The 26091-nt window shown below is 40.3% G+C and overlaps 1 protein-coding gene across 17 annotated transcripts in view; it reads left to right on the plus strand.

The window, feature by feature from the left end:
* Positions 1-26091, plus strand: part of PCDH15 (protocadherin related 15) — a 789181-nt gene that overhangs the window by 742370 nt on the left and 20720 nt on the right. For 14 of the 17 annotated variants that reach the window (XM_047088664.1, XM_047088665.1, XM_047088662.1 and 11 more), the window contains 3 exons: positions 13968-14144; positions 22668-22886; positions 25311-25319. In XM_047088664.1, the coding sequence (XP_046944620.1) occupies positions 13968-14144; positions 22668-22886; positions 25311-25319 (405 nt within the window). The remainder of the gene's footprint in view (positions 1-13967; positions 14145-22667; positions 22887-25310; positions 25320-26091) is intronic. The other 3 variants (XM_047088654.1, XM_047088658.1, XM_047088657.1) reach the window with 1 other exon arrangement.

Below are 26091 nucleotides of genomic sequence, written 5' to 3' on the forward strand. Positions count from 1 at the left end.
AAAAGAAAGCCAAAACAAATAAACAAAATACTTCCTATAATTCCATGGGGGATGTTTGGATTTTGTTTGTATTTTAAAAAAAGCGTTTGAAATATTTGAGCTATAGCTGTTGTTTTCAAGAAGAGATAAGTAGACTCTTCCTTAGCTGAAAATCTGTTTTCATGGAAGATCAATTTAAAATGCTATTTTTTGAGATTCGGAGCAGATAGAGACATTTTCTTTATTGCCTTTGTTTGCTCTGTGAGAAAAGTGGAAGCGTTAAAAAATAAAGTTGTATTGAAGGAGGTTTCCTGTTTAAGAGAATAGCAAGCCTGAAGAATAGGGTTTTGATTGAGGGGGAAATCAGTTTAATCCATAAGAGACCATTGTAATGAAGGTACCAGTATATTGTCTAATATTCTTGTTTTAACTTACAATCTGTGCTATATTACATATAGCATTTATGCATATAGCACAGATCATATGTATATGTATATACATAAAGAATTTGAATACTTACTAACATAAGTATTAAAGTTAATAAAAGAAAAGTTATATAAAAGTTAATAAAAGAAAAGGTTAATTTATACAGGTATATTCCATCCTGTGATTTGAGGGAAAGTGGCTATTCATACTCCAAAGGTGAAATCCATTAACAAAAACAGTGAAGAAAGGTATTTTCCAGCTTCCTATTGAACTTAGCTTTTGATAAAAAAAAAAAAATCATTGGGAGCATAGTTGGGAAATTAGAGAAGCAGAAATAAGTTGAGTATTATAATCTCTGTTTTACTTTTCCCAAATATCACACCACTGAGTTCCGTTCATGTTTCAGAGCCTTTGCTCGCAAAATAGAACATAACTGGAAAATGGATGCAGGGTACAGATTGTTACATATGATATGTCTCCATTAAAATGTGAATCACGGTTGCTTCTAAAGGTCTTCAAAATATATAGTGGGTACTTTTTCCTTTAAAAATTCTTCTTTCTATCATAGTCTTTCTTTTTCCTGAAAGTTTTCTTTTTTAATTTTATTTTTTGAATTTACATCCAAATTAGTTAACATATAGTGCAACAATGATTTCAGGAGGAGATTCCTTAATGCCCCTTACCCATTTAGCCCATCCCTCCTCCCACAACCCCTCCCGTAACCTTCAGTTTGTCCTCCATATTTAAGAGTCTCTTCTGTTTTGTCCCCCCTCCCTGTTTTTATATTGTTTTTGCTTCCCTTCCCTTATGGTCATCTGTTCTGTGTCTTGAAGTCCTCGTATGAGTGAAGTCATATGATACTTGTCTTTCTCTAATTTCACTTAGCATAATACACTCTAGTTCCATCCATGTAGTTGCAAATGGCAAGATTTCATTCTTTTTAATTGCTGAGTGATACTCCATTGTGTGTGTGTGTGTATATATATATATACACACACATACACATATATACATATATATGTATATATATACCACATATATACATAGATATGTATATATATACCATGTCTTCTTTATCCATTCATCCATCGATGGACATTTGGGCTCTTTCCATACTTTGGCTATTGTTGATAGCGCTGCTATAAACATGGAGTTCATGTGTCCCTTCGAAACAGTGCACCGGTATCCCGTGAATAAATGCCTAGTAGTGCAATTGCTGGGTCGTAGGGGAGTTCTGTTTTTAGTTTTTTGAGGAGCCTCCATACTGTTTTCCAGAGTGGCTGCACCAGCTTGCATTCCCACCAACAATGCAAAAGAGATCCTCTTTCTCCGCATCCTCACCAACATCTGTTGTTGCCTGAGTTGTTAATGTGAGCCATTCTGACAGGTGTGAGGTGGTTCCTCATTGTGGTTTTGATTTGTATTTCCCAGGTGATGAGCAGTGTTGAGCATTTTTTCATGTGTCGGTTGGCCATCTGGATGTCTTCTTTGGAGAAGTGTCTCTTCATGTCTTTTTCCCATTTCTTCACTGGATTATTATTTTTTTTGGGGGGGGGTGTTGAGTTTGATAAGTTCTTTATAGATTTTGGATACTAAACCTTTCTCTGATCTGTGATTTGCAAATATCTTCTCCCATTCTGTCAGTTGCCTTTTAATTTTGCTGATTGTTTCCTTTGCTGTGCAGAAGCTTTTTATTTTGATGAGGTCCCCATAGTTCATTTTTGCTTTTGTTTCCCTTGCTTCCAGAGGTGTGTTGAGTAAGAAGTTGCTGGGGCCAAGATCAAAGAGGTTTTTAACTGCCTTCTCCTTGAGGATTTTGATGGCTTCCTGTCTTCCTTTTAGGTCTTTCATCAATTTTGAGTTTATTTCTGTGTATGATGTAGAAAGTGGTCCAGGTTTATTCTTCTGCATGTTGCTGTCCAGTTTTCCCAGGACCACTTGCTGAAGAGACTCTCTTTATTCCATTGGATATTCTTTCCTGCTTTGTCGAAGATTAGTTGGCCATACGTTTGTGGGTCCACTTCTGGGTTCTCTATTCTGTTCCATTGATCCGAGTGTCTGTTTTTGTGCCATCATAGTCTTTTAAGTTTTATGGTGCAGAAGTTTTGCCAAAGACAACAGCTTATTATTTTTTAAAATCAGTCCCACCCAGTGGTGGGAGGTAAATAGAGCATTTTATTGTGCAGCCCCTCAACTCGGAGACCCAACCAGCAAGAGCCCACACCTGTGTTCTCTTAGCTACATGTATGGTTCTCCTCCTAACTTCCTCCAGCTCATGCACAATTTACCTCTGACTGTGCTGTTGCTTTTTTTAACATAAGAAATACATTCAGCTACAAGCGTATGTAAGAAAATCCCATTTGTATCAGCAGCAACACAAATGGTATTTTAGATACTTTCTTTTCTATCGAAACTGTATGAGATGCCACATTAAATTATTTTTTCAATGTTCCACCTTTGCAAAGAGAAGTTGAGGCACAATGATTCATACAACAACACAAGGTAGGGGCATCTGGGTGTCTCAGGTTAATAAGCATCTGACTTCGGCTCAGGTCGTGATCTCACAGTTCATGGGTTCTCCCGCATCGGCCTCTGTGCTGACAGCTCAGAGCCTGGAGCCTGCTTCACATTCTGTGTCTCCCTGTCTCTCTCTCTGCCCCTCCTCTGCTCATGCTCTGTCTCTGTCTCTCTCTCTCAAAAATAAGCATTATTTTTTTTTAAAAAGGTAAAGTACGTGTCATATGAGTCATAAAAATAAAGCAAGCAGAATAAAAAGAAATGGAGGGAGTTGAGTAAGATGAGCAGAGAGAGGCCGTGACCATGCCCTGCAGATTGGTAGAGTGCTCCCAAACTTGCTTTTCATCATTTTAGGGTCAAAGTGAAAGAGGCAAACCAAAGAACAGACCAAAAGGAACAGAATCAGTTAAAAATTGGCGGGGGGGGGGGGGGGACTTGCGGTGGGAAGACAGAACCATTTCTGAGTCAAATGCCAGAAGAGAAGGGGATGTTTCCATCCTGTGGAACATCACAGAATGTACAATGTGTGATGTATGAAGTGGTCCGTGGTTCTCAGCACAGCACCTGGGACGTGCTGTGGGTGGGGTCTCTAAGGTCTGTATTAACAGAGGACATATTGCAGAGTATCAGGAAAGCTGTGCTGTATCCCTGTGGGCATCCACAGTCCTATGGGTTCCTTTCAGCCAGGCTTTTGAAGAAACATCCACAAGTACCTGGGTTGGGGCTTGCAATCACTCACTGTGAGGGGCTTCTGTGACAACCAGGACAAATAACTAATCTTTGTGCTGCTCTTTTTTATTTGTTGGGGGTTGTACACTTACTGGGTGCTAATTAACTTCTCACAGAGCCCCTCGGGGTAGGTCTGACTGCTTTCCCCTTGCACCAGTGAGTCCCCTGCAACATTGGAAGTTGAATACTTTCCACAGAGACACAGATAGCAAGTGGGAGAGGTTTAATTTGAATCTCCATGTAGGGGCCAGGGGCAGGCTGGGTCCCTAACCACTCCCTCTTTGCAGTGCTTCTTAAAAAGGAGGGAAACCTCATTACACATGCAACCCATCCTCTCCTGGGAGTGGGCCACTCCCTCACAGAGAAACTTCCATCAAAGGGTGATTTGAGCGTGGCTCCTGCACACAGAGGGAAGTCAATAGGATGGCTGCTAATCTTGGTGAAAAAAAATGAAAGCCAAATCCATAAGTAAACAGGTACCTACGTCAGCTATAAAACCTTTTCCTTAAGCCTCCACGCTTAACTTTTTATAATGCAATCTGGCTGAGCTCACGGAAGAGGTGCATATAGGTAAGTGGATAAAGTGATGTTGTAGGGGCGCCTGGGTGGCGCAGTCGGTTGAGCGTCCGACTTCAGCCAGGTCACGATCTCGCGGTCCGGGAGTTCGAGCCCCGCGTCGGGCTCTGGGCTGATGGCTCAGAGCCTGGAGCCTGTTTCCGATTCTGTGTCTCCCTCTCTCTGCCCCTCCCCCATTCATGCTCTGTCTCTCTCTGTCCCAAAAATAAATAAACGTTGAAAAAAAAAAAAATTTAAAAAAAAAAAGTGATGTTGTAAATTAAAATTTCTGGGCATCCACCAAAGATGGTTTGAGAATAAACTACGTAAGTGAGCTAGCTCTTTATTGGTACCTTCAGTTTCTGATTTAAAGAAAAAAAAACTATTTACACAAGATTTCAGTTAAATATGCCTTTGAACATTTATTGTAAAATTTTTTCAACGTTTATTGTAAAAAAGCTATTTAGGTAAACTATTTCTAGTTTAACTTATAAACTAGTTTAAATTTATTTCTTATTTTTTTAATGTTTATTTATTTTTGAGAAAGAGAGACAGTGCAAGCAGGGGAGGGGCAGAGAGAGAAGGAGACACAGAATCCCAAGCAGGCTCCAGGCTCCTAGCTGTCAGCACAGATCCCGATGCCTGGCTCGAACTCACGAACCGTGAGATCATGACCTGAGCCGAAGTCTGAAGCTTAACCGACTGAGCCACCCAAACACCCCAAACTAGTTTAAATTTAAATTAATTAGGGGCGCCTGGGTGGCGCAGTCGGTTAAGCGTCCAACTTCAGCCAGGTCACGATCTCGCGGTCCGGGAGTTCGAGCCCCGCGTCTGGCTCTGGGCTGATGGCTCAGAGCCTGGAGCCTGTTTCCGATTCTGTGTCTCCCTCTCTCTGCCCCTCCCCCATTCATGCTCTGTCTCTCTCTGTCCCAAAAATAAATAAACGTTGGGAAAAAAAAATTTAATTAATTAACATGTGGTAACATAGTAAAAATATTTGTATACATGTATTTTCATATAAACTTTTATGTGTATAAAACATAACACATACATACAAATACACCTATATAACATGTAAATATATATTCTTGTATAAATATATGCATGTATATCCACCTATGTATATTTATATACATATAAAATGTATGTGTCAATTAATTTTACTTTAGTTTCTGAAACATTGTCTAAAGATTACATAGTGACATATTACTAAATAATTATGAGTACATTACAAATCTTTTAAGCTAAATTAGAAGAATAAACCCTAAATAAACATTTAATTTGTGGTTAATGATTATAATTATTATACTAATTCATTTTCACTGCATTTGCTTGTTAGAAGATCAAGCACCATGTTTTCTCTTAAGAAAGTTTTTTCGGGGCGCCTGGGTGGCGCAGTCGGTTAAGCGTCCGACTTCAGCCCGGTCACGATCTCGCGGTCCGTGAGTTCGAGCCCCGCGTCGGGCTCTGGGCTGATGGCTCAGAGCCTGGAGCCTGTTTCCGACTCTGTGACTCCCTCTCTCTCTGCCCCTCCCCCGTTCATGCTCTGTCTCTCTCTGTCCCAAAAATAAAAATAAATAAACGTTGAAAAAAAAAAAAATTTAAAAAAAAAAGAAAGTTTTTTCATAATCAGATACTAATCATATATATATATTTTGAAGTCGATATATTCCTCCCAAGAATACAGATTCGTGGCACATGAAAATGACTGGATTTTTTCCAGAATACAAATTCTTATCAAACTCTACAGCGAGCAGCCTTGCAGCTTAAAGCAGAATGCAAAATACACGGCCAGTAGAATTACAAAGAGTCCAGGGGGACTGAGGAGACCAGGACCAGGAATATCGGGCAGACGTTGCTACCGTGAAAGAATCAGAAAATGAGTCGTGCTTTGGCGCAGCTGGACCTTGAAGGGGAATGTGCGTAATACTAGTTCTAACGGGCCAGCGATCGACTGAGGCTCCCTTCAGTGCAGGGAACTTTATTGGAAGCTGTGGGCAGGAACACGGGCTGGGGAATAGTCCGGAACACAGGCAGGTGCAGGAGCCTGGGAACAAGAAGTGGAGGAGTGAACAGGTGGGTACGCAGTTTCCGTCTGATGAGCAGGGAGCACCTCACGTGAGTGGGTCCCAGCCGTCTTAAGCTCTTGTGTCTTTGACTCAAGGACCAAACTCCGGGGGGAAAATGGCCTGGCCTGGGTCACCTGCGGTCTCCTTTGGCCTGGGATGGGCAGGACAGGACCAGTGATTAAAGTCAGCCGTGTCTGCGGGAGACAAGGCTAATTCCTCCTTTGAAATCAGGGTGTTTGGAGGGAGAGAATACGAATGCTTTGTAACCAAAACCCAACGAAGTCTACATGGGTCCTGTAGGTATGAACGCCTTTTTTCCAACGCCTTCTTTTCACGTATCTCAAAGGACTAAACCCAGTTCTTGTGGTGTGGCTAGCGCAGTCCCAGGCACGTAATTTTATCCACGAGGGAAATGAGTGACAAAAGGGGGACAGTGGCTTCCATGTACCACAGTAGACAGCACACGGATGACAGTTCATTGCCAGCATGGGCGGCGGTGGGGGGCTAGATCAGCCTTGCTTGTTATTATTTATGATTTTTAGCGGCAGAGACAAACGTTAGAGCTTATTATTTTATAGTTCGTTTGGACCGTTTTTACATTCTAATTAAGTAGTGCTGATGAGAATTCACACGTCTTAACTGACAGAAAAGCAGCTAATGCAATTGGAAATTTGGGGCCTCACGGCTGCTTCACAGCAGGCATCGGGGATCAAGGGAAGGGGATAATGAATAATCATTTGCTCCATGTACAGTTTGCTAAAAAGTCTTTACATCTCGCCTGCTTAGGCTGCTAATACACCTTCATTTTGTAAGACCACACAGGAACAGGAGAAGCGTTCTCCTTCAGCTGTCTACTATGTGTCTAATAAAAGCAAATCTGGGTTTAGAAGAAAAGACTTGGTTTGTAAGGATTATTTGTTGGAAGGCAGGAGAGAGGAATTGACGTGCCAGGGAGAAGAACCATTGTAATAGGGGAACTGTCTGACCAAGAGGTCCCATAGCTCTTGGGGATTAGGCAGAAAGCTTTTTTTTTTTTTTTTTTTTTTTTTTTCCCCAGAAGGAGTAGAGAGAATGAGAGGAGGGAAGGGGCCTTTAGAAGGCTTGCACACTGTCACAGTTTAAGGGTGGGTCAAAATTCAGAGACTTGAAAAAAGGACACAAATTTAACCAATGTTTGGGTAACAAGAACTTCTCCTTTTCCTTCCTGTTCCCCTTTCCCTTCTTCTTCTTCCTCTCCTCCTCCTCCTCCTTCTCCTTCTCCTTCTTCTTATTCCTCCTCCTCCTCTTCTCCTCCTCCTTGATCAGTGGGGACAAAACAGTCCAGCTAACCATGTATGAGACAAAGTATGGGAATTTGGAGGATCTGTGCCTGGCTTCCCCGTAGCTTAGAGAAGGATGATTCTTTGCAATAAGCAGTTTCCTGGGACACAACTGGCTGGCAGACTTCTTGCTCTTTTCCGGGAGCAAAGATCTTGGGTAAAATCCAGCACTGTTACGTGTAAAAGGGAGATACTGTCTGACCCCTAATCTTCTATTTTCAGGAACATAATTAGCCAACATGCTTTACCAGGTATTTCTTTGTTCTGTGTCCATGTGGTATTACTTCTTTAGAGGTCCCAAATAGCACGCACTTTATGGCAGGTATTAAACCACTCAGCAGTTATGACATTATAAAATATAAGCCCCATCCCCATCCTAATGTAAAGCAGAACCCTGGATTTATTTTTCTAAAATTTAATATCAGATACATCTCTAAAACACTCCTTCTATAAAGCCAAGGGAGGGGGAGGAGGGCAGGTGAATGAAAATCAGGGAAGGAAATCAGAGCACTATTAGCATAAGCTTTTATTTGAAAATGCCAGGCATGGAAGTGTCCCAAGGACCTTGGGGAGGGAGGACAGAATGTTCTATAGGACTTTAACAGTAGAGGATTGGCTAAGGTTCAGCTGGTTTTGAGAACAGAATTGCTCTTGGGGCAAGCAGCCAAGGTCTGAGTAGTCTGGGTGACTGAGAGGCGGGCGGGGAGCAGGTACCGACCCAAGGCATACACCAGAGGTCCCCCTGCAGGGGGGGAATCTGGCTCTTTCACAGATATTGTACTCAATAAATACTTCCCTATTACTGTTTTTATTTTTGCAGCTGAATGCATTTTTCTCTGCAATATACACCTAACGTATCATCAAACAGTTTCATCAGAGGTGGCTCAGTCGGTTGAGTCTCTGACTCTTGATTTCAGCTCAGGTCTAGGGTCATCGGATCAAGTCCTGTGTCAGAGAGATTCTCTCTCTCTCTGCCTGAAATAAAATTAAAACTGAGGTACCTTGGTGGCTCAGTCGGTTGAGCGTCCGACTTCGGCTCAGGTTGTGATCTCATGGTCTGTGGGTTCAAGCCCCGTGTCGGGCTCTGTGCTGACAGCTCAGAGCCTGGAGCCTGCTTCAGATCCTGTGTCTCCCTCTCTCTCTGTCCCTCCCCCACTCTCACTTTGTCTCACTCTGTCTCTCAAAAATAAGTAAATGTAAAAATTAAAAAAAGATTGTAAATAAAACAAAATCAAAAAACGTCATCAAAGAGTACCCAGTGGTCATGCATACACTCCACTTTCATGAGACGTCAGCCAGCTTTAATGAAATACTGTATCACAGTGTGGTTATGCCACAGCCACCATGAAAACTTCTCCTCAGACACAAAGTACTAGACTTCATACAGAAACAATTCAGAAGGTTCAAGGTAATTGAGAAGACACAGAGAAGGGATCTGTGCTCTATGTTCAATACAAAAGGCAAGAGAAAGAAGCAGCCAGAACTCTGAGAAGATGTCGCCCTCTTTTGAGAGCCACCTGTGTGTAGGTACACGCTTGGAGGGAGATAAGGGAGCATCAGAAATTGGTCTCTGAGCTTCAGTATCTCCTTTGTGCTTTTCTTCAAACAATCATCTATAAAAGTTGGCCTGCTTCACAATGAACAACCACAAAAGGCCAACTCTTATCTGGGTCAACTAGATAATTACTATTTGTCCAGTTAAGCATTGCATGTATCGATCTATTTTAAAGGATTTATGCCTCTTGTACATTTCATCAGGCATATTAATAGTATATATGTTAATACCTGATGATATGAACCATTCATGACTAATATCAGAGATTACTCAGTCTTCTTTTCCTCCAAACTGTTGAGTAGCCTGAGCATTTGAGAAGTTCTTCATCCCCTCAAAGCCTTTCCTAACCTGTTTCCCTGATTCTACTCTTGGCTCCCACTGCAGCCTGTTGGTAACACAGCCGCCAGTGTTCTCCTCTTAACCATAGTCACCCGTATGACGTCCGTGTTAAAACTCCAGCAGTGGGTTTACTGAGAACAAAATCCTCAAAAGTCCCTGTGTGACCTGCCCCAGCCCTCTCTGTTCCAGCCACACCACAGGTCTACATCTGGACTTTCCCCCTGGGCCATTAGCAACTTCCTCTTCCTGGGCCTTTAGCAACTTCCTCTTCCTGGGCCTTTAGCAACTTCCTCTTCCTGGGATGCCCCTGCTCGCCAGGTCCACGTTGCTCACTGTCTCCTCAGGGTCTGCTCACACATCAGTTTCTCAGGGACGTGCTTCCTGAACATTCCTGCCAATTTTATTATTCTATTATCTTGTCTATCTTGCTCAATTAGAATGTAAGTTCCGTGATGTCACAGACGTTGGTTTTGTTCATTGATGTATTCCAAAGCTCTAGAACAGTGCTTGGCCCATGGTGTACATTCAGTTTATATTTGTGTTCCATGAATTAATGAAAATAAATGGATGAGTGAATGAAAATTTCCCACTTACCACCTACCTAAGTTTTCCAAAAATTTATTAGACAACTGTGACTCTAACTTAATTTTCTGTTTTTTTAAACTCTGAAAAGAAAGGCTTTATAAAGATATTTTAAAAGAATTTGGGGAAGAGGAGCTAGGGAGCTAAAAAAGTTTTGTTTTGTTTTTTTAAATGACTATTGTTTTATTATGCCCATTACAAGAAATTCAAGCAACATATTACAAAGATGAAAGTTTTCATGGACTTTTTATGGCAAACTCAAAATCATACCATTGGGACCTAAGCATTATTAATATTATTTAAATATCAATGCAGACATCTCCCTTGATATAGGGAGATATCCTTGACACAGAGTTTACAGATTAACAATGTTGTAGACCTCTCTGTGTCACTGTGTACAAGCGTGTGTCTGTATACTGGTAGTGTGCAAATACTTTAAGCTGATAGGCTGGAGACACATGCTTGGTTGTAATGAGTTTACATGTAGTAAACTCTCATGATATTTGATTCCAAAATGTATGTATGAATTGGCTTGACATATTAATAATTTAAGCCAAAACATAAACATAAAGGCAATTTAAACGTTGGTATAAATTTATATGAGTCAGTTCACAGTAAGTGACTAAAGAGCTATATTTAAAAAATCATGAAGTCAACAAAGCTTTAGGAAATAACCACATACCTGTGCACATCTGAATATCAAAAGGCTGAAGAACTATTCATTGTTATAATTTATGTATATATGTAATGTAATATATGTTCGTATGTAGTTAGCAGAAATGCTTAGGTATGTGGACATAGACAACAAGTGGAGGGACAGATTTTTACAAAATGTATTGTTTAAAATTTGTTAAATTTCATTTAACGTACATTTATCAGAAAAAGGTATGGAAAAAACTGAAGTGTGGACACCTTTTTCTTTACACGAGAGACTTCATTCCAAAAGGTCTCTAAAAGTTTTAAGAGAATAATGTTCAGGGAGAAGAAGTTGTTATAAGTCTTAAAACACATAATTCATTTTTAGGTTTCCTTGATGTATGATTCCCTGATAAGATAAAGGAATTAGTACAGATAGATTTCATTCCACATTAATATTTCATTCCACAGTTTTAGTACTCACATATGACTCTGCAACATTCCCCAGAAATATAGAAAAAGGCACAAGTTCAATAGCCACGTTTCTTCATTGTACAAAAACACAGTTTATGCATATACAAATGATTTCCTTGGAACATGTTTAGTCAATGTGTGAATGCACTAGAGCAGTTATAAGTTATTAAAGTGAAGTATTGGGACTGATAGCCATCTTCTGCAATATATTTAACAATGTACTCATCTTTGCTTTTTGATCGGTGAACTAATAATGCTAGCGAAAAATCGCTAATCATTCCATAAATTTGTTAAATGTCTTGAACGAATTAGGGGCAGGGAAGAAGCTTATTAATGCAAACCTTTAAGCCAAATTAATAATAAGCAGCATCATAGTTTCTGGAACAGTGACTAAGTGCTCCAAATCGTGCCACGATTTGACTACAAGCGTTAGTGCATTTACTGCGCACAACCACCCCATGTGGCAGATTTCCTCATTTTGTGATCCCCTTGTGATGGCTTCCTGTGGGCCAAGGTTTTGCAGTTCATAAGTAAAGGAGCTGGAAACTGAATCCAAACATCCGTGCTCTTTGCCACTATGCTATTACCATCCGTACATGTATCAGCTGTCAAGAGTGTAAGTGGGTGCACTCCAAAGCCTTTCTTTTTTGTTGTTGGTTTTTCTTTTGTTTTGTTTGTTTGTTTTTTGTTTTGTTTCTGTTTTTGTTACGGGAGCATAAGTCTCTAAGGAAAAGGATCCTAAGACACAGTCTGAACACTGTTCCACATCTGTGTCCTCATCCAGACACCCTCCTCAGGTTGTGGGGAGAATGCATTCTTCTCTTTATTCTTCAGCAAAGATCTCATCAGAAAAGATACTGGAAGGCAGCCAAACCAGTGGGTGTGAGCTGGCAGAAAAGGAAGAGAATGAATCGGACTTTTAATGAGAGACTCCGCCTACGCGGGTCCGTACACATTGGGAAGCAAACCAACAAAGCGTTGTGCTGTGTTTCCTGGTGCGCACACCGCACACCTGTGCTCCCGGGCACAGCCTTTGGCCTGGGCTCAGCATCAGTGCTTGTTATTTTGACAAGGGCACACCCAGCACGTACCAGACCCTTAAGGCAACATTTTTTTTTAATTTCTTTAAATTTTTTTTCACTCTCTTAAATTTAAATTCAAGTTAGTTAACATACAGTATAGTCTTGGCTTCAGGAGTTGAACCCAGTGATTCATCTCTTACATGATACTCAGCACTCATCCCAGCAAGTGCCCTCCTTAGTACCCATCACCCATTTAGCCCATCCCCCACCCAACCCCCCTCTATCAACCCTCAGTTCGTTCTCTGTATTTAAGAGTCTCTTATGGGGGCACCTGGGTGGCTCAATTGGTTGAGCCTCCGACTTCGGCTCAGGTTATGATCTCATGGTTCATGAGTTCGAGCCTCACATGGGACTTTGTGCTGACAGGTCAGAGCCTGGAGCCTGCTTCAGATTCTGTGTCTCCCTCTCTCTCTGCCCCTCCCCTGCTCATGTTCGCTCACTCACTCTCTCTCAAAAATAAATGAATGCTAGGGGCGCCTGGGTGGCGCAGTCGGTTAAGCGTCCGACTTCAGCCAGGTCACGATCTCACGGTCCGGGAGTTCGAGCCCCGCGTCAGGCTCTGGGCTGATGGCTCAGAGCCTGGAGCCTGTTTCCGATTCTGTGTCTCCCTCTCTCTCTCTGCCCCTCCCCCGTTCATGCTCTGTCTCTCTCTGTCCCAAAAATAAATAAACGTTGAAAAAAAAAATTAAAAAAAAAAATGAATGCTAAAAAAAATTTTAAGAGTCTCTTAACGGTTTGCCTCCCTCTCTGATTTTATCTTATTTTTCCCTCCCTTCCCTTCCCTCATGTTCATGTGTTGGAAAGGGCCTCACAGCGTGGACTCCAAACAGAGCTTTGAATCTATAGATAAATTCAAAAACATTTGCCGTGTGTAGTTATTAAGATCAATTCATTTGCATTTGAATGCCTATAAATATTTAATAAGATACATTCTGATGTTAATGTCAAGAATTAACAATATAAAGTTTTTAATAAGGAAAAGATATTAAGGAAATTACCATTTGTGGCAATACAGACTTGTACTTTCCATTAAAATGAATTGTGCAAATTGTATTTTCCAGAAAATTACCTACAGGTTAACATTATTTCTGTCTTTTCTATTGAATGTTACTGAGTCCATACCAAATGATAGATCTTTATGTTGTTTGTATTCACCTAAGTAGCTTCTGAGCCTGGCATGCAATTTTTTTTTTAACCTGATAAACCTCCCATAGCAAAGCATCGATACGTTCTCCCACTGCTGCAAGGTTCTAAGAGTCTTGATGCCCTGGAGGAAACAGATAGCCTGGTCTGGGACCCTGGTATACAGCTATGCACCTTGGGTCACAGAGTCTGGTGGAAGGTATAATTTATAACACCAACTACGTGAACTCAAGAGTTCTAACCACCCCACCCCCCCGGCTCCTATAAAGCACAGACAGCTTGACTTGTACATCATAGTGGGCAATTCCCATGAGACCTGTAAAGCTCAAATGGTATCGTAAATTCAAAGAGTCTAGAATTCGACGGGACATGGTTGATGACCTTTCTACCTTATTCAGCTTCTAGCATCATTGGGACTTAAATGCTGACAAAATATCCAGAATTTTTTTTCAAGCGTTCACATTCAGTAAACATTAGCAAAAACCAGGCTGTCATCATTTTTCACTTTCTAAATGTCATTTCAAGTTGAGAGTGAATGCCATGTTTGTACTTTGATGTATAGGATTTTGGATCGGTATGTTCAGGAGCAAATTCCTGGTGCCAAAGTGGTGGTGGAGTCCATCGGTGCCCGCAGGCATGGGGATGCCTTTTCGCTAGAAGATTACACCAAATGTGACCTGACTGTCTATGCAATCGACCCCCAAACCAACAGAGCCATCGACAGAAATGAGCTTTTTAAGTAAGTCCTTTTGTTGTCTGTAACAGCTCTCCGCTGGCACTATCAAAGTCCGTAAGTATTTAAAGTTTAAAACCCACTAAATTGTTATTGCAAGTGAAGTGTAAGCAGAAAATCAGAGACGATACCTAGGGTATGCGTGCCGAGATGTTTTGAGGCCCAGCGACTTTGGAGAAGGTCGGAAGGTCCATTGTGCTTATAAGCAAGGGGCAGTTCATCAGATGGTCTCAGAGTAGCTCCTCCTTGCTGCCAAGCCCAGCGGTCAAAGGGGGAACGCACAGATTCCTTCTTCCAGTGGCAGTTTGCCCGTGACAGTGTCACTAGGCACGAAGTTTAAGAATAAATATAGCTGTCCTCAAGGTCTTATTGACTCAGCAAAAATTGCCATTTTTTTCTTCCCTTGACCCCTTCCACCTCAGTCCATACTTCCCATCTATTTATTTATTTCATCCTGGTGAATTTGAATTTTGAGGTCTGAATCCTAAAAACAAAGAAAATGCAGAATTTTAAACAAAACGCTACTACGTGTTGTCCCTTGGAAATGATTTTAGGACAGCTTACCGCTTTGTTGTTTTGTTGTTTAATTAGTTTCAGCTTTGCTCTAGTGACACCTAGCGCCCAACAGATTCTTGGAATGTCATTCTTATTTAAAGTAAGACACATTTTTAGTTAAACAATATATATTGATATATAACCCATACGTACATACGCTAAATATTTATTGGTATCTGTGCATATGTGTACCCAAATACATAATTCCAAAACTTAGTTTGCCTGTGTATACTAAGAGCAACAAATAAATTTAGGCGTATACTAATTTACATGTATGTATATCCCTATGTGGCTGCACTTACGTATTTAGCAAATATCTATTTACCCGTTTATTAAAACCCATTCATTCTGAATTTAGTCTTACTTTAAATCTGTTCTTCAACAAAATTTCACTGCTGCTATTTTAGAAATAATGACATAGTGTTTTGTATCAACTTAATTTTTAAAAGAGCCGTGGTTATTAAGTATGTTATTCATCAGTTTATATTTAATAGATATTTGGGCCGTATGCAAGATAGCATGTTAATCACGGTGGAGAATAGGGATGACTAAAGCAGTGGCTTCTTCTCAAGTTCTAGAATCAACATCCGAATGAAGTACTATTTAGATCCGCCAAGCCAGTTTTTGCATATTTCATTAATTTTAAATTTTATTTAGAAATATGCTTTAAAGTTACATATATTCTATCAATCGCCATTATTAACACTTACTTAAATCCACCTGTGCTGTGTTTTTATATATGTTGGTTTAAATTTTAAAAATGATGATAGATTGTTTGAATTTAGGGTGTTTTTCCTAACTATAAAAACATTTGTATTCGTTAGGCAGTTAGCCCAGCGTTAATAAAGAGTAAAGTAAATGATCCTGATCATTTGAATTGCACATGTAAACATTTTAGAGGTAAACAGTTTGGAAACTGAAGCCAATTGGGTTTCAACTGAAACAAGTTTTCCCAAACCTAGATTATATTGTAAAGAGTAAAGATAGAAACTCAACTGAGTAACAATTATAACTGGAAGGAAGGGGAGAATAGAGGATAACTATAAATCAAAATTTGTATATTAAACAGAGAAGTGAACAGCCAGGAAGTATTAAAATTTTCCCTTAGCAATAAATAAACTTAACAAAAGGTGGGGGGGGGTGGCACCTGGGTGCCTTAGTTGGTTAAGCTGCTGATTTCAGCTCAGGCCATGATCTCATGGTTTCTGAGTTCGAGCCCCACATCAGGCTCTGTGATGATGGTGCAGAGCCTCCTGGGGATTCTCTCTCCCTCTCTACCTCCCCTACTCGCTTGCTCACTCTCTCAAAATAAAAAATAAATAAGATAAGATAAGATAAGATAAGATAAGATAAGATAAAATAAAATAAAATAAAATAAAATAAAATAAAATAAAATAAAATAATAAAATTTTCTCTTAGCAGCTTGAGCTGGGAGCTGAGACACTATAATAAGTTGAATATGTTATGAGTTAATTAGTATTAATATAATAACCTAAACCCTACAGTTGTTCCTTGAAATATTTTATAGTGAAATTATATAGATGTAGTCCATAATCCAAGGCTCATAATGCACTGATATTATTCTCTATCCTGTAGTTACAAAAGCTATTGAAAATTTAGTTTTTAACATTGAAAAACTATACTAGAACATTAAGATCATTGCCTGATGCCCAGTCCAATGGAAAAAGGATTATTATTTCAACTTTCCCTTACCCAAAAATCTAAGCTTTTGAAGATGTTGGAATTCTCAGGCAAAGAATCAGAAATAAATAAATATATAAATAAGGTATTTCCTCCAAGGAGTCCACTTTGATTTTTAAAAATTGATATAGCTAGGGATGCCTGAGGGGCTCAGTCGGTTAAGCGTCTAATTCTTGATTTCGGCTCAGGGCATGATCTCACGGTTCTTGGGTTTGAGCCCCACCTCTGGCTCTGCACTGACAGTGTGGAGCCTGTTTAGGATTCTCTCTCTCTCTCTCTCTCTCTCTCTCTCTCTACCCCTCCTCCTCCTTCTCTCTGTCAAATAAATCTTAAAAAATGAAAGAAAATTGATTAGCTATATCACAACTTTTTTTAAAAGCTTATAAATGCACAGAGGAGACTGGAATCCCTATAACGACATGCTAATTACTTACTTTGTTTTGTAAGGTTATGAGTATTTAGATCTTTTTTTTTACTTTTGGTTATCTGAATTATTTAGATTTTTGCAGTAAATACATATTACTTTTATCCTGCTTTTATTCATCTTGTGGTTCTCTGAACTTCTTGTATCTACTTTTTTTTAATGTAGTTTCTATTTCTGGAATATCCTTAGACATCTTTTCACATATTTCTTACAGCCCATTCTCTATCCTCATTCCAGGATTCCAATTAAAATTCATTTTTTCTCTGAGGTTTTGGATGCTCTGTTCTTGTTCTTCCTCTCCTCTCTCTCTCTCCGTCGTTCCTGTTCGTGTTTTACTTTGGATAATTGCTGCTGCCTTGTTTTCAAGTTCACCGATTCATCTGTGTTAGCCTGCTGATGTGCTCATTAAAGGAATTCTTCATCTTTATATCCTTGTTTTCTTTCAAGTCTTCCATTTCCATTTGGTTCTTTTCTTACAGTTTCTACCACTTTATGGAACTTCCTATCACTTCAAGCATGTTCTTTTCACTTTCCGATGGATTCTGTGAAGCACTAAGCAGGGCTGTACCAGAGTCTGTCTGATGTCCCAGCATCTGGGTTGTCTCTGGTCTGCCTCCAGGGCTTCATCTTCAGCAGACCCCGTGAACCCGTGCCGCTGGGGGCTTCTCTGCATTCTCTTAACCCTCCCAGCCCGACAGACTGCCCTTGCTCACGGCCTGGTCCCACTCTCACGGTGGAGATGTGGCCACATGGCCCGGGGCTCTGGGTTCTCCTTGTCCAGCCTGCGTGCCGGGACGTGGGCTGGGCTCTCTCGGCTCTTCTCTTCCCCCTCCCCGTGGCAGCCACATACTGTGCCATATTTGTGGTGTGTCTTGGGGACGGGACAGTTCCCTGCCTCTCCCGACCAGTAGGCGACCTCTCTGTGCCCAAGAGAGCTCCTGTTCCTCACCCTGGGAGATGGTATTTTTGCTTATACCTCTTCCCCAGAAGTAGCGGTCCTTAGCTTGAGCCCTAGGGATTGGAATACTTCCTCCCCTCTTTCCGTGGCTTAAGGCTCTTGCTTTGCATGAGATAGGGGTCTGGAGAACTGTGCGTATCCAGCCTTGGCCGAGTGCTTCCTCTGTCCCCGCACAGGAAGGGGATCTCTCTCCTGTCTCCAGCCTTGTCCCAGTTTATCTGACAGAGGTCCTTGGAAATAGTCTGCAAGTGAGTTCAAGGGTCTGTAGCCTTACACGTTGGTACCTACATCGCTTCTAAAAATTCATTAAAATTTTAGCCCATTTATTTTATTTGCTCTTTTGGCAGCTTCCTTTTCCGTGTTCTGCAAAGGGTGAGCTAATCGTCCCATCTCCCTGTGGAGGCAATTGTCACTCTTTGGAATTCGTTATGGTTTTAGTATCACCTGGCTTTTTGTCATGAGGGTGGGAGTCACATTCTCTTGCAGCTTTTGGCATCCTTGGCAGAAACAGGCCATAGTATTTTAAAATAGAACTTAATTAAATATTTGTTTATAAAAGCAAATACAATTTTAGCTCATGCCCCTTTTTATACAGCCAGCCTGTTTCAACATCAGTCTGCCCAGATGGTAAATGAGAAATGCAGAAGAAGGCAGAAGAACCCTGAACACTCTACAAACTGAATTTAAAATATAGTGTATAGGGGCACTTGGGTGGCAGTTGGTTGAGTGTCTGACTCTTGCTTGGTTTGAGCTCAGGTCATGATCTCACAGTTTATGAATTTGAGCCCCACCTTGGGCTCTGTGCTGACACTGCAGAGCCTGCTTGGAATTCTCTCTCTCCCTCTCTCTTTCTCTGCCCCTTCCCCACTCACACACACTCTCTTTCTCTTTCAAAATAAATAAATAACCTTAAAAAATAAAAGTAAATAAAATATAGTGTACAAAAATCACATTTATACTTTAAAATTGAATCTGGCTACCAAACTCTAAAGCTTCTTCCAAATTCCTAAGACCAGGGAAAACAATATAAAAATTAAGAACACTGAAAATTTAAATAATGGAAAAACAATTATCAGACTCTAGCTTACTATAAAATATGAAGGAATACAAGTTAGTCCATAATTTGGAACTGTATAAAGGAAATAGCGGTCTACCCATGGTTTGCTTTATTCAGCCAGACAACCTTATCCAGGTGGAATGGGTGTGGGCATATGTGTTAAGCATCACTCACTCTGCATACCTGGTTCAGAGACCCAGACTGTGTACCCACCAGGGAAAGAGGTATCCGCCCCTCCACCATTTAGGTTTGGGGTTTTGTGAAGTTCAGAGTGTGTTCTGTTCAGCGTCCCCTTTGTTTCTGCATTTATGTGTGCATCGCAATACCCTTTCCACGAAGGTAAATGCAAAGTAGACCAGTGGTTCCACACCATACTTTGATGGCCGAATCCCACCACAGGGGTCAACAGAGGTGGGGGCATGCCTGCACATGCCCCGTCAGCAGAGTGACCTGGAAGACATGGGATTGGTTTACGAATTGATCTCATCTCAGGAAAACAGAGCAGAGCTGACAGATACATCTCCTCTCTAAGATAAGTAAGCGGCAGGCAAAATAGGATCAGTAATAAATACTGGAAAACAAAATAAAAGAAATAACGTCCCGATGACTCAAATGTAGAGTTTAACTCTGCAAAGATTCTCGTACGGAAACCACTGGCAAACAATGGAACATTTTTAATAGAAAGCAGGACCTTATGTGACAGTGAAATGGTATGCGTGTTGCACAGGCCTTGAATCCTTCCCTGTTTCTGGTGACAGAAGCCCACGGGGGAGGAGTGAGAACTGACTGTCCACCACCCTGGTGCCCTTGGACGTGCCCCCCCTCAGGATGCGGTTCCTGAGCTCACGCCGATGGGGTGTGGTCAGCACACAGCCCAGGGGAGGCCAGTTAGAGTCCTTCTTCTAGGATTGGCAAGGAAGCTGGCTTTGTCCCGACATCAGAAAAAGTATAAAACAAAGCCCCAGGGGTGGCTCAGTCAGTTGAGGGTCCGACTCTTGATTTCAGCTCAGGTCATGATCTCACAGTTTGTGAGTTTGAGCAGTTTGCTGCGCTGACAGCACAGAGCCTGTGAGATTCTCTCTCTCCCTCTCTCTCTCTCTCCCCCCCCTCCCCTGCTCTCTCTCTCCCTATCTCTCTGCACCCTCCTGCTCTCTCTCTTTCTCTAAACAAACAAACAAACATAAAAAAAGAATTCTCTACCATCTTGAGATTAGCACTTTTTAAACAAGCATATTAAGGAAAAGAAAATAAAAGATAAATTATAAAAGAGATCAAAATATATTTAGAGAACAATTGAGCTACAATCTGAAAATAGTATCTCTGAGGTAAAATATTGTACTAGTTATCACAGCAATAAGAGCTAAAAAAGTAATTAAAAGACTTCATTGCTTTACCAGAAAAAATCAATGCACATGTCATCATGAGTCACTAAAAAGTATCAGAATATGTTTTCAAACCGTTGAAACAAAAATGAAAGTGACTTAATCACAAAGGCACAAAAATTAGATAAGCCTTCCTCATGCCATATGCATGATAAAATGCCAAAAGCTAATGGAATCAAATCCACCATCGTTTGAGGAAAAAAATGTTATGATTCATGTATTTTTACCTAGGCAAACTGTTTTGCATGTAGAAAGCAAAAAGAAAGATATTTTAGACTAGGTACAGGTTCAAAAGCAATCAACTCTTCTAGTAAACAATTATGACATTTACCTAAGTTGGAAAATAAACCAAAATAAATATCTAAATAACAGAGCTCTTGTAGTGTAAAAAAACTAAAAAATCTTCCCTCAGGTTATTGCAATGTCAAATGCAGGAACCCAGTAGAAGTGTGGTCTGTCTAGTGGATTCCACATGATATAGGTGAAATCTTCCCTGAAACTAACGATCTTTCTCTACTTCTGATACTTCCCAGTTTCTAATGTTTTCTTGTAACTTAACTCTTAATCTGCACTTTATCTGGAACTTCTTTATCTGGTAAACAATTCAAAAAAATATTGTACCATTCTATTCTAGCACTTAGAACAACGGTTAAACCTTTATTATATCTTTTTTAACATGCCTAAAAATTACCTAGGAAAACTGCTATAAAAGTATATTTTATATCTACAAAAGCTTATCTGTCTTGTGTTACAGGATGGAAACTTGAGTAACAACGTGAAGCTTTAAAACTAAGCTTGAGTTATCTGGGCCATTGGTTTTCTTAAATGGGAAGACTAATAAACTACCCAGTGGAATTCACATCTGACATCAGGCATCTATTTTTTCCGTAGGGAAGGTATAAACGCTGTGCACTAGATATAAGGTCTGAATGATTACTCGGAAAATTAAAATCAAAAGTGTCAAAGGGATAAAAATAGACTGTAAAATGCACAATCGTGACATGCTTTGTTACCATCTGATGGTGAAATTTGGGGCCGTTTTTCTTTTTTTCTTTTCCATTTCTGTATGTTTTCTACATTTTGAACATAAGTGTGGTGGTTATCTTATGAAATATATTTCTAAAGTGATAGTTTTCATTTCATATATGCTGTCTAATTATGAGTATATAAAAATATTTCTTGGGGCGCCTGGGTGGCTCAGTCAGTTAAGCTTCCAACTCTTGATTTTGGCTCAGGTTGTGATCTCAGGGTCATGAGATCAAGCCCCACGTCCGGCTCTGTGCTGACAGTGTGGAGCCTGCTTGGGATTCTCTCTCTCTTTGCCCCTCCCCTGCTTATGCACTCCCTCTCTCTCAATAAGTAAATAAACTTAAAAAAATAAAAATATTTATAGAAAGAAATTAGATCTGGATATACCAAATGTGAGCAGCGTTTGCATTGTGGGCCTGTGCCTAATTTTTCTTTTGGAACTGTTTTGTGTTTTCCAACTTTCTATAGTAAGATATCTGACCTTTATGGATAAATGTCTTTAAAAATACAAAAATGAAAATACCCAGGACCTGGTATGGCTTTGTGGTGTTAGGAACACAATCGTTACATTAATATTGTGGGATTTATAAGGGATTATGCAAATGTTCCCAAAGAATTTTGAAAAAAAAAAAAACTATTATCTGGTAATTACAACATAAAATACATAACAAAATCATTCAATCCAATAAAATTAAGTAACACTTATCCCTTGATTGTCCCCTCCACCCCAATGGAATGGCCGTAGCTGGTGCTGTATTACTCATAGGAAGGGTTTGCAAGAACTGTTGGCTTCAGTTGGCTAATTCTTGTCATCCTGGCTGATTTGCTGTCTGCATCATTCCTATAGTCTCTCTCTCTAGGCAGGAAACACCTTTCAATGTGTTCGCCTTTTGCCCATTTAAAGCTTTTTGATTTGGGATTTGAAAAGGTCGACATGCAAGACAGATGTAGATTTTGGAGACCGAAGACTTGGTGTCTCAGATTCATTGCCGTAACTGTGTAGCTATACGGCCTACAGTGAATTAGTATTAAGATGTTCTGTTCTACAGGATTATTCTGAGGACCCAGGCAGACAAAATGCAGGAATATAATTATAAACTATGCTATATGTAACTCAGAATACTTTTTCACCTGAATAGCTGAATAATGTCAGTAATTTCAACATAGTGATAGTAAGCTCACTGAGGTTGATAATTACTTTTCTCAAGTCTGTGAGCATATGAAGTAAGGGTCATCGTTATTAATATCTTTGATATGTGTATATAGCTGTGTAGTTACAGTTCCTCATTGCTCTTGCTTTTCGTATATTTTTCATTCCTAACACTGACTCAGCTTGTGTTTCAATTAAAGAAATTTTTAAAAGATATTACAAAATTATCTTTTCTGTTAACATCATTGACTTTACTATTTATCTGACAATCAGATTTTTGGATGGCAAACTGCTTGATATCAATAAAGACTTTCAGCCGTATTACGGCGAAGGAGGACGCATTCTGGAGATCCGGACCCCGGAGGCAGTGACCAGCATTAAAAAGCGAGGAGAGAGCCTAGGCTATACAGAGGGGGCCCTGCTTGCACTCGCCTTCATCATCATCCTCTGCTGTATCCCTGCCATCTTGGTAGTTCTGGTCAGCTACAGACAGTAAGTATTCCCACTTCTAAACACGGCCTGATCGAAAAGCCATCCCTGGCAACGTGCTTTGTCGTCGTAAAACAGTAATGATGCCACCATTTAGGGGATTGCTGCATCCTTCTTGCACCAAGCGGCCTTCCTTTAAGGCGGAAGGAAACAAACTTCCAGCATTTTCGCCCGATTCCTCAATGCTGCCATGTTCCTAACATGCTCTCATCCGTTAGGAATTTTAGGGTAGCTCCTGTGGCTTTGTTCGTGCCCCTCATCGGGTGCAGAGCCTTGCAAGAGAATACAGCGGGTGTCCTGGGGGAGGTGTCATATGCAGCAGAATGCCATATCCAGATTCCCCAGTTTCTGAGGAAGGTCTGCAGCCTATCCACACTGTCATGACAAGTTTTTGTCCGTGTTGTTACACTGACATCTGTGGAAGTGATCGCGGCGTTGGCAAAATCGTTTCAAAATCATAGTATGCCATGTGTAATTCTCCATGGGGTTTCTTCCTTCCCGGATAGCCCTGCCAGATCCTATAGTATAACATAGGACAGGATATTTTGGCTGCACAGGCCTTACTCATTTCTTGTTCCTACAGGCAAATACATTCATTTAAAATACCTATCTTTGGGGCGCCTGGGTGGCTCAGTCGGTTGAGCGTCCGACTTCGGCTCAGGTCATGATCTCTCGATCTGTGAGTTCGAGCCCCGCGTCGGGCTCTGTGCTGACAGCTCAGAGCCTGGAGCCTGCTTCACATTCTGTGTCTCCGTCTCTCTCTGTGCCTCCCCCGCTCATGCTCTGTCTCTCTCTCTCAGTCAAAAATAAATAAAACATTTAAAAAAAATTAAAAATAAAATACCTATCTTTTACTCTGTCCCTTCAAAGTAGTGAAGTAATTATAGCTGATTTAAGCATCTGTATTTGAAGTCCTCTATTAAGCTATTCTTTATTTCACACCAGGTACAGGGAACGTTTGTGATAGAAATCCAGGCATTTCAGATATATCCCTATTGACAGTGATGGGTAACGAAAGTTGTGGAATAGGTTGAGAAGAGAGGTAGCCCTAAGGGTGCCATAAAATGAAAATAAATAAGACGGGGATCATAAGTCGTATAAATTACTTGACATAACAAAGGGTAAGACCGAATGGTGCAGCTGCTCCTCATCATGTAAAATACCTGCAGGGAAAGCACTAAAATAGTACTTATATATTCTTAACGTGTTATCTTTGTTCTCTAACACTGAGAATTTTCTTCCAGATTAAGTAAGGTTAGGTAGTTGCAACCTAAAAGTTGAAAAGTGTGCTCTGCATGAAGATGCCATAGGGATATTTTGTCATCGCCAAAGCCTTGTGAAGTTGCAAACAGAACTTTCAGGTTGACCTACTGGAGGCTGATGTATCCTTAACAAATACACCAATTCTAAAGGCTAGAAACAAACTTAATGGACAAATGGTTTTGAATTACTAAGCCATCAACTCAATATTAATTTTCATGTTGGAGCGAACCTGTATTACAGTTATTGTTTCATTGCACTGTTTCCCAGAGGAATCCTGCTCGCAATAAAATCGGAGAGAAAACTTACATCTGGCACACAACACAGTGCTCAAAACTGAAGCATCCTGGATGTTATAATTTAGCAAACCACTAAGATGCTTGCCATTTAAACGTTTCATAGATGCATTACTTAATATTTTTTTTGGTTCAGTAATGAGTTCTATACTCTATGAATTGGTTGTAGTCACTGCTTTTTGTAGACCGATGGAATTAAACAAGATGAATTGTGCGCCATGTGTCAGTGTAAAATTCTCACATTTAAAACTCTAGCTTTTGTACTTTCATATTCTGCTTGTACATAAGACTGGAACGGATGGCTCTTCTTTCCTATTAACTTTCTTTTTTCTTTTTAAATTCACTGTGCATGGAAAACTAAGAAGCAAATGTGAAAAAAGTGTCATGGATTCATTATCCAGGAATGTCACCTTCCAGTTCCAGGCTCAGCTTCAAAGTGAAGCCCAGGGTATAATCAGCCCACTGCCTGCCTTCGTCTCTTTAATATTCTTCAGGCACAGGACGCCAAGAAGCCAGTTATAAAGATCAGATCACCTTTAATAACCCATTTCTCTATCAGAGTTCAAATTCATGTATCCATGTTTTAATCCAGCTTTTTTTTTTTGAAATCCCATTTAGTTCATTTCTTTGTTTTCTTGTTAAAAAATGTTTTCACAGCTTGTAGGACAGTGACAGCAACAATAAAGCGTTCCCCCATTTTTACTTTCTGAACTGAAACACTCAGTTTCCCTACTGTGTCAATAGGTCTGTGTCGTTATGAGTTTCACCAGTAAATTATTCAGAATTTGGAATAAATGAGATGTTAAAATATTATGAACGCAGAATTTCTAATGTAGTTTTCTCTTTTTTTTCTTATTGCCTTTCAAAACAGGTTTAAAGTGTAAGTATAATTAATATCTTGCATGTGATTTTACGTAATATGAAAAGGAAAGGCCTGGATTCTACTGATAAAGTAGTCGGCCTGCTCAGAACCATGGATCACCGGTCTGTCTTGTGTTTGCAGAAGGTGTATACTTTGGTTCAAATTCCCATGTGCTTTTGTATGTAAGGAGTCAGGCTGGGTTTTCACATGGGGATAGGAGGGAGGAAATGTGAAAAAGACAGTTGACTCTGACGGTTCCCACTCTTTGAGATTTGGGTTTTGAGGAAGGAACTAAGAGTTGGCTGTCCAGGACACTCAATAAGCGTGGCTGCAACTCCAAGGCAGGAATCCCAGGCCTCCCAGGAGTCCAAAGGAAACAAAAGCCAGCCACGTCTCTCTCCCAAAGGGGCACCGTAAACTAATGTCAAACATGTTTCAAACCATTTAAAATGAAATAACTTTTCTTGAACTAGATGGAAGATGAATAATAAAGAAAAATTATGCATCTTCAACGTGCCTCACCTGAGGAAGGAGACCCACTCCATGGCCCCCAATTATTAAATCACATTTTTATAGATAGCTTGACTCCTTTCATATTCCTATGTCACGTAATATGCAAATATTTCTACTAAATTCCAGCCATTATTTCAGGGTAGACATTTTAAAGGGGAAGAAGATACAGGAAAACGATACTCTGTGGGGATGCTGCTGTAACCACACTGGTTTATAAGTCCTAGTATTTGTGTTAACGATTTTTTTAACTGGGTTCTTCTGAGAAGTGTATGATTTC

The sequence above is a fragment of the Lynx rufus genome, unplaced genomic scaffold (genome assembly GCF_022079265.1).
Source record: "Lynx rufus isolate CCGP_SWC_20201006 ecotype Redwood Valley unplaced genomic scaffold, mLynRuf1.p SCAF_25, whole genome shotgun sequence".
In the NCBI taxonomy this organism is placed as follows: Eukaryota; Metazoa; Chordata; class Mammalia; order Carnivora; family Felidae; genus Lynx; species Lynx rufus.